We start from the raw sequence: 14,307 nt of genomic DNA, 5'->3' as shown, positions 1-14,307 counted from the left end.
AGGACTGGAAACCAAGGTTTCCTAAATCACATCCTTGTGTTATTCCTGCTAAGCTTTTATACATACCACCTAAAATGTGTCCCTACGTAACTGCAGTATTAGGATTAATTTACACTCAAGCCCACAGAACACATGGCTTTTTTGGCTAATTGTGACTGCAAATCTTGCTTCTAGTTCACTTAAAGGCACACAAGAAAGAGGCCAAGAGTAGCCTTTACCATTTATGGAAATGTCATGAATAAAGCATCCTTAAATATTCCACAAAAAGTTACCCCTTGGAGAACAGGGTCTGAATGTTCTCCTCTTCTGGTATAAAAGCAGAGCAAATATCCTGAACCCACAGTTGTCCTACAGTCACCTTTAAAAGGATCAAAAAAATAAAAAAAAAAAAAGAAAGAAAGAAAATGAGAGGCCCTTCTTCATATGATTTGGACCAAAAAATGTCCCAGAATAAACACTAGTCCACAGAAAATCTGGGTTATAAATGTCTATCCTTAGGAGGCTGACTAAATAAAATGCGGCACATCCATACAACAAAATGTAACACACACCTAAAAACAAATGAGGTAGAGCTATATGTACTGACATGGGAAAATGTTCATGATTATACAGTGATAAAAGTAAGTTGCAGAATAATAGGCACAGTATGGTCTACTTTTTGGTAAATAAAATAAGAAAGCTATGCATCTGTATAAACATGTACTTGATATAGATAGATAGATACATAGATAGATATTTAGATACATATATAGAGATAGAGAGAGGGAGAACCACACACTAGGAGAGGAGGATGAAATAAAGAATATTAACTTTTGACCATATATTCTTTAGTTTACTTTTGTGTTGTGTAAATATTTTTATTTTACATAAAGGATCAATACCTTTGTCTTTCCAAGCAACCAAGGGGTATCCTGTCTTCCTGTATTATCCCCACACCAAGGTTAATTGGCTTAGAATGCCTTTTTGTGCTCAATAATATACACATATATAGAGCTTATCAATAATATATATATCCTAGTATATTAACCATTTAAATTAATTGAAAAAACAATGACTTCATGAATAAGTCTACCCCCTCCCAGCTTGTTTTTCATCTTAATTCAATAAAAATAAAAAAGAACATAGCTCAAGGGATAAAATACACGTGGGAAATAAAAGCCAAAGGGAAATATCTCAAATTGAGATCAGTGATGGCACTAGAGTGGATTTTCTATCCTTTATACTTCATCATGTTACCCAAATGTTTTACAATGCACCACAGTTATAATGTTTTACAATTACAAAAAATTCAATGTAAAAATGGAAGTGCCCTATGAAGGTATACCTGGGGCTGGGGATTTAGCTCAGCGGCACAGCACCTGCCTGGCAAGCAAGCACAAGGTCGTGAGTTAGATTCCCGGTACCGGAAAAAAAAAAGAAAAAAAAAAAAGAAAAAAATGAAGGCATACCTAAAAGTTAAATGAAACCTTACTTTACTACTGATTTAAATTAATTTTTAGACAGTACATACTACATAAATCCATGAATGGAGGTGACACTCTTTCTGACTGATCTCTTAATTAGCTATTTTTTTCCTAATCCAAGACCATAGACTCAACAAGAGCAAGGACTAAGTACTACCCATTTTTAGTAGTCCTCTAAGTGTCCAGTATGATACTGGACACATTCAGACTTCAGTACTGATTAGTGGATCCATTTGCAACTTTGGACTTTCCTATTTGGGTTCTTCTAAGAAGAGTACATCTTTATTGACTTTTTCAGGACCTATGAAATATATGAATATTTAAAAGCAAATTATAATATGGGTCCCTTTGATTAATCCAACTCAACAGATAGTTGTATTTCAGTGCTGATTTCATTAAGTCTTTCTGTTTAAGGTAGAATTGCCTGTCCACAAAAATGATTCATTTCCTTAGCATAATATTTCATTATAAAATTCTCAAATGGCCTACACACCAATAAGTAGCTCTTTTAAAAAATCCAGCCTAGAAATGCTAATTAAGCAAATGCTATATGCAAAGCTGAACTGGTACTGAGAAGACTACAGACAAATTCAAAGCACGAGGTGTGTACAACACACCTGGGCAAACCAGACATGGGCATTTTCTAAGGTAGGGCCTCCAAAAGCCTTAGATCACTGATGTTCACAAAGGACTCGGGAAGAGGCAAGTGAATATCTCCTCCCAACCACAGACATCTTTTCCAGGATATCACCCGAGAACTCAAGAAGTGCAGAGCCTGCAGAGCTGCACGGCATGCAAAACAGCCCATTCTGAACTCTGAGTCGGACAAATCATACTTTCTACAGTTCTTACTCATTCTCCAGAGAGTGAATCCAGCTTCTCTCCTCTCTTCCCAGGATTCTAGCATCTCTCAGTGCTTGTGGATGAGCTTGGCTCCCATTCACTAAGACAACCGAGGTTAGCTTAATAAGAACTCTAGCATCTGACCTGAAAACCACCTGGTGGTCTTTCCCCATATCCATCAAGAAAAAGTGACTATTCCAGAGATAACCTCTTTGCCCAGGAATCTTAACCTTTTCTGCCTTTTGAGGAATATCCACTCTGCCCACACACATATCACCCTCTAACACTTTCAGTCTCTACACTGCCTCCTTGTACAATTTTTGTTGAAGTATAACACGCATGCATAAAATTGTACACATAAGTCTACAACTCACTGAAAATTTACAAATAACTGATAGCTGTCTGTACACCTACTACCAAAACACAAGAGCATTACCAGTACTGCCAAAATGTCCTTTTGATTACCATTTTATTTTTCTCTTTACTCTTACCCAACTTCTGAAATAGTTGTATATGTTCACTGCCTTAATTTTTACTAGCTTCTCATCCACTGCAGCTCAAGCCTCCCTTCTGCAATGGATCCTCTCCACACACATTCAGATGCTGACCCTCCTTCTACACTCTCACTGCATAGTTCTCCGTATATCACTCATCACACTGCACTGCAATTATCTGCTTATGTGCCAGGTAACCCCACTAGAATGCTGCCCTCCTTGTGGGAAGGATTATTTTTTACATGTACCCCCAGTACCTGGCACTTAGGAGGTGCACAACTGGTATATGAAACTTGAATGAATGAGTGAGTGAATGAGATTCATTCACTGAAATTCAGTACTTTGCTAAAATTAATTCGTTCTTCATCCAGTTCCAGCAACAGTAATGATGTTTAGCTGTCAAAACTCAGAGGTTGTGATATGAAAGAATCACTAGAAACTCGTACTGTTTGTTTCAGTATATGGTTAAGCATCTCTTTATGCTTAAGCATCTCAGCATGTTATAGGCCACTGCACTAGGATAGAGAAGAGACTGAAAATTTTGCACCTTCTCCCAACTTGAAGCTGTGACACTACTCCCAGTGGTGCCCTGCCCTCCCATTGCCACACTCCCAACAGGAGCCCTGCCAATCTTTTGCCCAACTATTCTCAGAGCCACTCCTCCCTTTCCCCACAACCTCCTTTCTAGGATAGTAAATAGACAGAGACAGGAATCCCTCAGGAGCCCCAGACCCCTCCTCCTAGTCCCCTTTTGTCACATCCAATTAACCATCTGTCAGTTTCTAGGGCCCCCTTCTAGGTTCACTGTCCAGCTGCTGACTCAATACTATGCCACCCCCCAACACCAATCTCCCAAAGATGCCCTTTGTCCCTGGGCTGCAGGAAAACAGTGTAAAAGGTAGAGATTCTAGTCATATCCCTAGCCTCTGACTGTTATGCTCTGGAAAACTGTAACTGTGAGCTTAAAAAAATCATATTCTTAACAAATGAACAAACTTACTAAAGCATTATAATTCTCATGAATTGGAAAACAAAGGGATTCCTCCAACTAGAAATATAATCATAATTTATCTAGGTAATATAGCCATACTAGTAATGTATAGACCACTGGATTAGATTACTATTCAAATAATTTCATTTGTATTACTAGAATATGATGGTAACTATCAAAAGATACAATATACCCACAAGCATCAAGCAATCTTGACAGGCAAGGACATTTCTTATACCCATTTTACAGATGAAGAAATCAAAGCTCAGAGAGATATAACTTGCATAGTTACACAGCTAGTAAGATCCTATTCTAAGATTCCAGGATTCTAGGACTAGCCCACACCTAAAGAAACTCCCACCTCCTTCTGCTCTAAGGAAGATGATCCCAGTTTCCCACAGCCTACCCTCTAGTAGTAGCACCTCCCCCACTCCCAGTTCTTATTCCCCAGCCCTTTGGACAGCCACATGAGCCCCTGAGGAGCCTCTGGTGAAGTGGAGCTTTCTATTTCATGACAGTTTATGGGGTTGTCCCTAAGACAAGGAGTAGAGGAAGTGCATTGGAGGCAACAGAAAGAGTAGTGTATCCCTCTTGTGAGGGGTTCTTTTAGTAGAGCAAAATGGGCAAGAGGTTCTTCCATAATTCCTGCTGTATTTCTGATTTCTTCTAAGACTTCTAGAGACATTAGAGAAACTGGGAATTCATAAGCAGATGCCATTCCTGCTAGATATAGTCCCTTGGTGCCAGGCAGGGACCCTTCCCATGAGGCTGCCCAGCCACCTTGCTCAAGTCTCCCTCCCCTCTGTCCTCTCCCCATTGCCACTTCCCCAATTTGCCTTTCTGTATCATCCTTTATAGGAGGTAATTCTTCAGAACTCACTAGCCCACAGTAGTCCAACCTCTGGAGTGCTACAGTGCTACCTCGAGCTCTCCCCACCTTGCTTTCCAGATTCTCTGCCCAAGGACCTCATAGGCCCCACCAACCCAGCCCACCCATTTCATGGCTTGCTGTACCCTTCCCAACCAGGGCACCACTGATCCCTGACTCTCAAAGCCAGGATGCTCTCTCATTGGGACTGCCAGTCGAGCACATTGTGCCCTCAGACCCTTAACAGCCAATGACTTCACTGAGGTCTGCCTTCCCCTGAGTCCCCAAGAAAGACACACTCTCCTCTTGGCCAAGGCTGACCCCTAAGCTGACCTTGAGATTCATCCCCCTGGGCTCATCCCTCCATTACTTGCTCCCCTCTTTCCTAAATGCTCATTCTCTTTCTCACATATGACTTCTCCCCTTTCCCCATTCCAGGTATTCGTAAATCTTCCCTACCTAAAAAAAGCCTCCCCTCAATTCTACTCCCCATCTCCAACTACTTTACTATTTTTAACCTTCACTTCACAGCCAAACCTTTCCAGAGAGTCATCTATATGCACTCCCACCACTTTCTCCCCATCCACTCATTCTTCATTCCCCATGCAATTTGAATTCCACCTCCCATATGCAATTGAAACTGTAATTTCAAAGGTTACCAGTGATCTCCATCTCCCTGTACCCAGAATCAGTGGTATTTGCTCAGGTCCCATTCCCCTCAACCTTCCTATAGCATCAGACCATGCTGATCTCCCTGTTTTTCTCTAAACTTTGCTCTCTCCTGGTTCTCCTCTAGCCCTTCACTTGACTCTACAGTTCTGTCCCTGGCCCTCTGCCTTTAAGTCTGTATAAGCTTTTCATTTATTATCTCATCTACTCTGATAACTCCAGCCACAACTTCTTTCAGATATCTCCTAAAACTGTATTTCCGGCTCTGGCCTCCCTCCAAAGCTCCAGACTCTCTTCATTATCCGCCTACTGAATCAACACCTCCCTTAGCTATTCCACTGACACCTGAAACACAACATGTCCCAAAGCAAATTCTCCAAATCCTTCCTCTCTTCCTGCCTCCCCACAGCTGCTTCTCCCCTTCATCACTTCTGATTTTCAATAAGGACACATCCATCCTCCCAGCTGCTCAGGCTCTAAACTTTGTAGTAATCTTGGATACCCTCCTCTTCCTTGACACCCTTCCAAGTTGCTAGGTCTATAGACTTGACCTCCACAAAGTCCCTCATCTCAATCCTTATATCTCCATTTCTACAGTGGTGTCTCAAGATATCAGAGTAGTTTCCTACTCCCTCCCTGGCCAGGAGTCTGTCCCCGACTCTAACGGAGCCTCCAGAGAGTGGCCAGATTTCTCTTCCTGGTTGTGTCACTGCCCCATTCAAAAACTTTTAGAGGTTCCCCCAAACCAACTACAGAAAGACCAAATTCACTGGCCTTCCATTCAAAGTCTTCTTGATCTAGGAGCCTAGTAAATGTTTGATAAACTAAGCAATCAATCAACCTGGTTCCCACCAGGTTGAGTCTTATCTACCATTGACCTTCCACCTGCATCCTTTGGATCACATAAACTGGAACATTTACTACCCCTAACTAAGCCATGAATGTTCTTATCTCCTTCTGCCACCATCCTAATCTGGGAAAACATTTTCTGTCTTCCCAGGCAAATCCTACTCATCCTCCAAGTCCCACCTGGAGGAGAAGCAATCATTCCCTCAAATTCACAGCTCAGCCACCACTTTTCACTCATCTGCTTGCTTATCCTTTGTATCCATGTTCTCTGGCTAGGGTCTGGCCCCTTCTTAATAATGCCATGAGACAGAAGGGAAGGAGACAAAGTTAATTCTCCAACAGTGTATTTACTTTCCCAAATTAATTCCTCTGTCCTCCCAGCTGATTTTTCCTGTTCCCTCAGTCCTCAGCAGACACGATTTCAAGCAGCTCTATTGATCCAACAGCTCAGTGGCTGTCAGTCATTTCCTAGTTATTTTGCTGTCAGTCATTCATGCACAAAGAAGTAGCAGGAGGAGTCTGAACTTCAGGCAGACAGAGAAGGAGCAGGAAGGAACTGATTCCCTGCACCCATCTGAGATTCAGTAGAAACAAAAACTCTAATTCTCACTACACGTCTCTGGACAGCATTGAGCCATATGACCCAGGGCTTGGCAGGGGTTGGCGGAAAAGAATTTTTATTCCTGTCTCATGATTAAGTGTCCCATCCAGTCCCCTAAGGAAACCAAAATGAGAAGTATTGCATCTCTTTGTGAACTGGAAAGATCCTGTGGAGGTCAGATTAACTAAGATACTACTCGTCAGAAGAGGCACTTAGAGTAATAGAAGGCTCAATTTGGAAATAACTACATATATTTGAATAGCACTGTACAACTTATAAGGACCTTTCATATACAGTATCTTATTTGAGTTTCTCAACAGCTCTGTAAGAGGAGGATAGGGAGGCTATTATCCTCATCTTAAATGTCAAAGTCACTTGCCCAAGTTATTCAGATAAGTAAGGAGCAAAGAGAAGTGTCACCTCTTGCTCTCTTTCCAGACCTTCTCAGCCTCCTTCAGACTTTTTCTCCCCTTCAACCCCCAAAGTTCAAGGGCTCCCTGGGGGGATATATTTATATCATTTTCCTTCCTGTGCTATATTCTTCCCTTTAATGGTTTTATACACTTCCACAGCATAGTACATGGCTGTGACAGGCATTCAATAAATATTTGTCAAATGATCAAGTGAGTGAAAGAGTGCTGAGGCCCAAATTCTAGCCTTCTGAGTGCACACACAGGCTCCCCGGCTCCATTGTGCTGGTCTCTGACACCCTCCTTCATCTGTGTGAAAGCTTCGTCCCCAAGAGATGCCCTTGCCACCCTTGCTGCCATGCCATCACACTCAAACCATAACTAGAGCACCAAGAAGCATGCAGAAACCTGGATTTCTTGTGCTCCTCCTGTGTCAGAGATTGCTGGATGCTTCACACATACTGTACTTTTTTTAATCCTCTCAACCTGTGAAGCAAGTCTTGTTTTGTAGAAGACTGATGATGAGAAATATGAAGTAATTTACTCAAGATCTTACCCCTAGTTAGCACAGTGCCTATCTGACCCAAAGCCAGGGATCTTCTGGCCATACCAAGGTTTCTCAACCTCTGCATCACTGATACTTTGTGACTGGATAATTCTTTGTTCCTATGAATTGTAAAATGTTTAGCAGCACCCTGGGCCTTTACCCAGTAGATGTTGTAGCAAACTACCCCTCCAATTTGTAACAAGCAAAAATTGTCTCCAGATATTACCAAATGCTCCCTGAGGCAAAGGGTAGCATGGCCTCTGACTGAGAACAACCAGGTTATACTACACTGCCTACCTTCAGAAGTCACTCCCAGGTACCAGAACCAGCAAGAATTTTGGAAAGTGTTCACTCTTCAACACTTAACTAGTTCATCTGTTCTAATGTTTTGCCAATATTTACAGTAAGGAAGGCTTTTATTACTTTTCACCTAATTTCTTTCTGGAGTCAGTTAATCCCAACACGTCCTTACATCCCCTAAAGGACTATCAAATACAACTAGACAGAATGTGCCAGTAACAGAGTTATTGATGATTGCTGTAAGGTTGAAGCAAAGCCTCTTAAATCTTACAGAAGTGGACCTGGATATCACTGATAAGTTTTAAAACATGTTTATATAAAAACAACCTATAGAAATACAATATTAGACGTATTAACAATATGTCATCTTCAGAACCACGAAGTCCTCTCAATATTCCCCAGAAGTTCTTGGAAAATTATGTGATCAAATGCCCAATTCATGATGGGTGGAAGTGAAGGGAAATAAAGAGGTAATAGACATTGAGTTAAGCATCACATTTACTTTGTGGAGAACAAGTATAATGTCAAAAAGAGATGTTTTTCCTTTTCTGGGAAAAAAAGAACCTCAGGGAAAAGAGACCCCTCCCCTGCTAGGTGCTTGACAAGGCACAGACTGCGTGACAATATTAGTGAAAAATTGCACATAAACATAGGGTGTTATTCAAAGATCTCGCTTCTCTATGATCTAAACAGAAGAATAGTCTTAGTTTCCTGTCTAGGTGGGATGGGGTTATTATCTGAACACAAATATACCATCACCCAGATTCAACAATTGCTTATATTTTGCCATGTTTCTTCTCTACATGAGGGAACGGTTTTTTGATAAAACACAAGACATTTTAAAGACCCTTTTCTTTATCTCCAACAAATAATTAATTTCAGTGTGGAAAAAAATAAGCCCTCCCTGTACGAAAAGGCTCAAGCAATACAATACCACTGATGGGGAAAGAAAACAAGTGTAGACAGTGAGCATTTTAGAGAGGTGGTCATCATGAGTTACCAAAGCTCCCACAAGAAGGTGGAGCTCCAGTCCTGAAGAATATATTGGATTTGAAGCATGGTGGTGTGGGGTCAGATGAATCAAGAAGAACCTGACTCAAGATGCCTTGACAGTAGGAAGAGCAGCCTGATTGGAGCTAAGGAGTGACCCCCAAGACAATGTGGAGTCAGTGTAGGTTCATAAGCCAAGTAGCAGCATGATGAAAGTAGTATTTTAGGAAGTGTAGTATGCCTGCAAGAGCAGCGTGGAGTGGGGATGAGGAAGCAGATTACAAGGGATGAGAAAGAGGGCCCAAAAGGAGACTATAGGAAGAACACTAGGGCTGGCCTGTGACAGTGGCCCTGAGGATGAACAGCAAGGGTTAACAGTGCAAGGTAATCCAACAGGGTTTGTTAGGTAAGGAGATTCTTCACACATAATATCAAGGTTTTAAGCACCACAACTGGGAAAGTGAAGATACCACTTACAGAATCAAGAAAGTCAAGAGGAGGAGGTAATTTGGGAGTTGAAAAGACATACAGAGCTGAGCTTGAGGTTGGCCAAAGACCAGGTAACGCTAACACTCAAGCTAACAGTGTTGATGTAGAGACCAAAGCTTGATGGAAAGATGAAGGTGAAAGATATCTCACATCAATCTCTTTTCTTTCATCTTCTTAAGTGTTTGCCTTTGTGTTTTAAAGAAAAAGGTCTGTCTTCTGTTCACAAAGTTTAACTCTCATTGTAATAGGAACCTACCCTTCTTTCATCTTTCAACCACCATCTTAGCATCTTCACTTTTTCCTCTTCACAAACTCACTCTCTGCCACCTCCAAACCTATTCAGACTATAGAGAAAAAAAAAACAAAACAAAAAACCTTTTTTTTTTTTGACTAATGTCCCATATGACTAGCAAACCCATTTCTCCTTTCAGTGAAGTGAGTCCTGCTCACCACCCCAAATGCTTACTCTGAGTGCCTTTTCTAACCCTGTACCCCTCAGAGAGAGCTCTTTTTATCATCCTCAGCACTCTGCCTGCTCAGCCTGTCTGCAGCCTGTCATCACATCAGAGCCCACACAGACTCCCTGGAGTCTCCAGGATCAAGACTTCTTTGCTTCCACTTCTGAAATAAGGATTTGTCCCCTTAAATCTGACTTTGCCCTTCCCTCCTTCTCCACTTCCTCTCTCTGAAAGCGGATGTTTTCAAGAAATGTCAGCTGCATTCTGCCTTCCAAATCAGCATGCCTAGCCCTAGCCTCTTGCCCATACATGTGCCTGTCTTGAGTTCCAGGTTTCTAAGTCCTGGACAAAACTTTTCTTGGCTGTCTGCCTCCAATTCTTCATATCCAGAACCAAACTCATTATCTGTCCTATAAATCTAGCTCTTGTCCTCAACCAGATCACCTCAGTCAGGTGGGACTGACTCCTCTTGGCTCTCAACCTAGCTACTTCAATTTTCTTGTGTTTTATTTTCCTCTTCCCCTATAACTAGTTTGTCAAAAGAATCCCCACATTTCTACCTCTGAAAACGTCTCTCAGACTTATTTCTGACTTTCCATCTTTTTCTACCACCAACCACACCAAGCCCCTCTCCCTCAGCTCTGGATCACACTTGAATTTTTCTGGGTCTCATCTTTATTTTTCATTCACTCCATCAATAATACTGTCCCCAGATTAACCCTTCAAATGATCACTTTCTTTATGTTTTGGCATTGCTGGAGAACATATAATGACTCTCTACTGCACCCCACCCCTAATCAAACCCAAACTCCTCTCTTGAACTTTCAAGACTCCCCTTGTGTGGCCCGATCATACTTATCCAACACTCTAACTCATTCCTCCCTAAAGTACACCCTCCACTCTATCAGCCTAGGCTCCTCAATGCCCTAAATCCCAATTCCTCTGTACCCACCTTTCAAGGACACCCCTAGACTCTACCTCTGTAGTTCTGTGAGCTTCTTACCTTTAGCACCTGTTATGACGTGTGTCTAGATGTCCCCCAAAGCCTCATATGGTCATAAGTGGGGCTTTCTCAAAGGTGGCAGGATCTGGAGTATGTGATACAGGAATTGATTCATGGTGCAATGCTAGGCTCCAAGGGCACTAGGATTAAGAGTGTGAGTGCTACCCACCCTCAGTAGCCTGGATAAGATATAGGGGATAAGAAGAGTCGTCATTGTCCCTTGCTTGCTTTGTTACCTTCTACCCACCATGAACTGTTTCTTCTCTGAGATGCCTTTCTGTCATGTCACTCTGCCTTGGAGCCAGCCCATTATGGACTGAAACCTCTACAAACTATAAGACAAATAAACCTTTCCTCCTTTAACTTTAGGTGTTGTGTATTTTGTCTCAGCAACAAGAAAAGCACCACAGTATTTAGAGTTAGTTAATTAGTAATCTAAAAGTTCTTTGCAGACAGAGACCCCTTTGAATATTTCTCTTGTATTCTATAGCACCCTGGACAGCAGAAGGCTCCTCCTAGAAACTGAAAAATCCTTGTTGATTGGTTTATCAATTAGTTTCTATTCCCAGTTGAGTTCTCATACCTCTCCTCCTCTGCATCACAACCATGACCAATAAAATTTTTAATTAAATTAAAAAGTTGTGACACACTTCCTCAGGCTTGCAACAGAATTCCCAAGAATGTCATCTGGAGTCTACCAATCTATAAGAATAGTGGGCTAGGGGTGGGTGGGGTTATCTGTATCCATTATGCATGCAGAAAAATGAGATTTAGATAATCTAGTTTAACCAGTTGGTCAAGAGAAGTAATATACCAAAATAATCAGAAGAGGACAAGTGAGGAACCAAACTATAGAATTACTTAGAATGTGTCTAATTAGAGGCACGGTATGCCAGAATTTTGACAAAGTAATTGCTAGTCTGGTCTTTGTGCATACAAAATTTTTCACCAGGAAGAAGCGGGTAGCCCCAGTGCTAGAAACTTTGAAAATTTGATGGTCTCTCAATTGTTCAACTGAATAATCCAACCAGCCAACCATGTATAGTGCTATATTCCACACAGGTGGGAAACCAGAAGGGAGACAGTTCAGAAACATAAATTTGTCAGTCTTAAAAATCCCCAGTAAGAGTCTAGGCTAGAGACAAGAAGTGAGGTGAATATCAGGAGGATAAAGGGTCAGACAGGATCGATAATGGTTCCAGACCAACCCTCTTTTGCAACTTGTTGCAGGTCCTCAGTCATTCCAGTTTTATGCATGAGGATTTAAGATTTCTCTGACTGCATACACATCAGACCCACCCCCTACCCACAATAAGGATGCCTAAGGAGGAAGAAAATATCCCCAACAGGAATCCCACAGGAGACTGACCCCAGTCTGCTATTTACTCTGTGATTTGAGCCAAGGCTAGACAATGTAAGCCTTGGTCTGTGTTTTGAAAGGCCCTGGGAAAAGTAACACATTGGACCATTATAGGCCATTAACACCATTAACACTGTGTGAAATCATCAGTCAGAAATAAGTAAGCCTCCAGGTCTGCTCCAGGGGCCTGGGAAAAAGAGGGGACAGGGCTTAATGTCTGGATGGTGGGAAGGGAAAGGAGTGAGTGCCAAAAGTTGAAAGTGGAGTCCAGAAAAGGAAAGTTGGAAGGCTCAAACTGAAGAGTCCCCCTCCCCGCCACTAAAAAATTAAAGTTAAATTTTTAAAATGCAAACTTTTGCCCAGCTGGAAGGCAATGGGGGTCAGTTGGGCCCTCCTGCTATTTCTGGCTCCCAGAATGTCTTCCCTAGATTCCAGGTTATAAACTCAGATTAAGCACCTCTTTAGGCACTGTGCGTGTAAGGAAGGAGAGAGAGAGAGAAAGGAGAGGAAAGGACATTGAACACATGGCTCAGGGAGAGGCAGGAAGAAGGGCAGAGCCCTGAAAGCAGGACAGGATAACAAGTCTTCCTCTGGTTTCCCAGGCCCTGGCATCAATTCCTGCCCTCCAGCTCTCTCCCTTCCAGACCAACTAGAGAATGAACATACGGGCTAGTTAAGCCTTGACTTCCAAAGCCACAAGTCTCCCAACAAATCACCTCACCCGCGTCACCAAAGATGACCTCCAGGGCAAGGCAATGGGATAAGTAAACAGATGGATGTGCAGCCTCCACAGCTAATCTGACCCCTGACCCCACCAGTTCATGTCCTCTAATCCAACTTTCCTAAAAAGGAGGGCAGATGCATGGGACCCCATAAATTACTAGACTCCTTGGGACAGAGATTCCAGACAAAATGGTTCCAGACTTGTGGGGAGATGGGGAACTACACAAACGGAGCTGGTGGAAGCTACAGGTACAGAAAAGATTCCTTGGTCATCAGAGAAACAGGGCCACAGGTGGTGGGAGACGAGGGTGGGTAGTCAGTGCCAGTTCTGTGAAAGGGACCTTGTAGCCCGCGGAAAGGCGGAGCTACAGACCCGAGGCTTGGGAGGTAGCAGGGGCGCAAAAGGCTGGAAAGACATTTCAAGGCTTCACATCTCACAGGCAAGCAAAGATTTGGTGGGTGTGTTAGGAGACGGACGCTAACTCACACTTCCAGGAATGACCGATTCTTAGGAAATGCTCACCCGTTCCCAGAACGGCAGAAGAGGCGGGTGAGCAGGAGGTTCGCGGCGCCCACCGCCCCCAGCCGGGTCCGCCTCCCAAGTCCCCGACACCGGCTCCCGGAACGCACCGGGCAGCAGCATCTCGTCCGCCCGGCCCCTGCTGTCATCTGCAGCCTGCGCGCCTCAGGTCCCCACTGCCCCACTCTGCACACCAGGGCCTGACCGGGAGGAGGAGTGGCGGCCCCGGGCCCTGGCCGGGCGGCCCGGGGAGCCCCGCTGACAGGCGCGGAGCAGAGGGAGACGAGGGAGGCGCCGGGGACTCCAGGAGCGGGAGCGGGAGCGGCTCGCCGCAAAGTGATCCAACATCGCCCATCCCCGCGCCCGAGGAGCAGGCGGCCCGTAGCGACCGCCGCCCGCCTCCCGGCACGCGCTCCCGCAACTCTGGGGGCGCCCGGCTCCCAGCCCCCACGTCTCCCGCGACGCGACCAGCAGTGCCACACGACAAGAAGCTCAGCAACTCCAGCCCCGACGGCCGGGGGCAGCACCGGCCCCCACGCGCACGCCCTGCAACAGCCTGCCGTCCCCAAACTTGTCCGCGACGCCGCGTCCGCGGCCCCCGCGCCCGGCCCGCTTACCTGTCCGAAAAAAGGCGTCCACGTCCGAGTCGGCGGCTCCTCCTTCCTCCGCTGCCCCCTCCGGGGGGTTCATGACTGGAGGAGGGCGTCCGCGAGCACCCGGCGGCCGGCG

General features: G+C 44.0%; 1 protein-coding gene across 6 annotated transcripts in view; it reads right to left on the bottom strand.

Annotated features, from left to right (window-relative positions):
• Positions 1 to 14,295, bottom strand: part of Kalrn (kalirin, RhoGEF kinase) — a 638,378-nt gene extending 624,083 nt beyond the window's left edge. For all 6 annotated transcript variants that reach the window (XM_013515182.1, XM_005386537.1, XM_005386534.1 and 3 more), the window contains exon 1: positions 14,196 to 14,295. In XM_013515182.1, the coding sequence (XP_013370636.1) occupies positions 14,196 to 14,268 (73 nt within the window). In that variant the 5' untranslated portion in view covers positions 14,269 to 14,295. The remainder of the gene's footprint in view (positions 1 to 14,195) is intronic.
• Between the last annotated feature and the right edge of the window lie 12 nt (positions 14,296 to 14,307).

Source organism: Chinchilla lanigera, unplaced genomic scaffold (genome assembly GCF_000276665.1).
Source record: "Chinchilla lanigera isolate Chin_1 unplaced genomic scaffold, ChiLan1.0 scaffold00026, whole genome shotgun sequence".
Lineage (NCBI taxonomy): Eukaryota > Metazoa > Chordata > Mammalia > Rodentia > Chinchillidae > Chinchilla > Chinchilla lanigera.
Note: the sequence above shows the minus strand (reverse complement) of the source record. Positions and strands in the feature narration are given on the sequence as shown.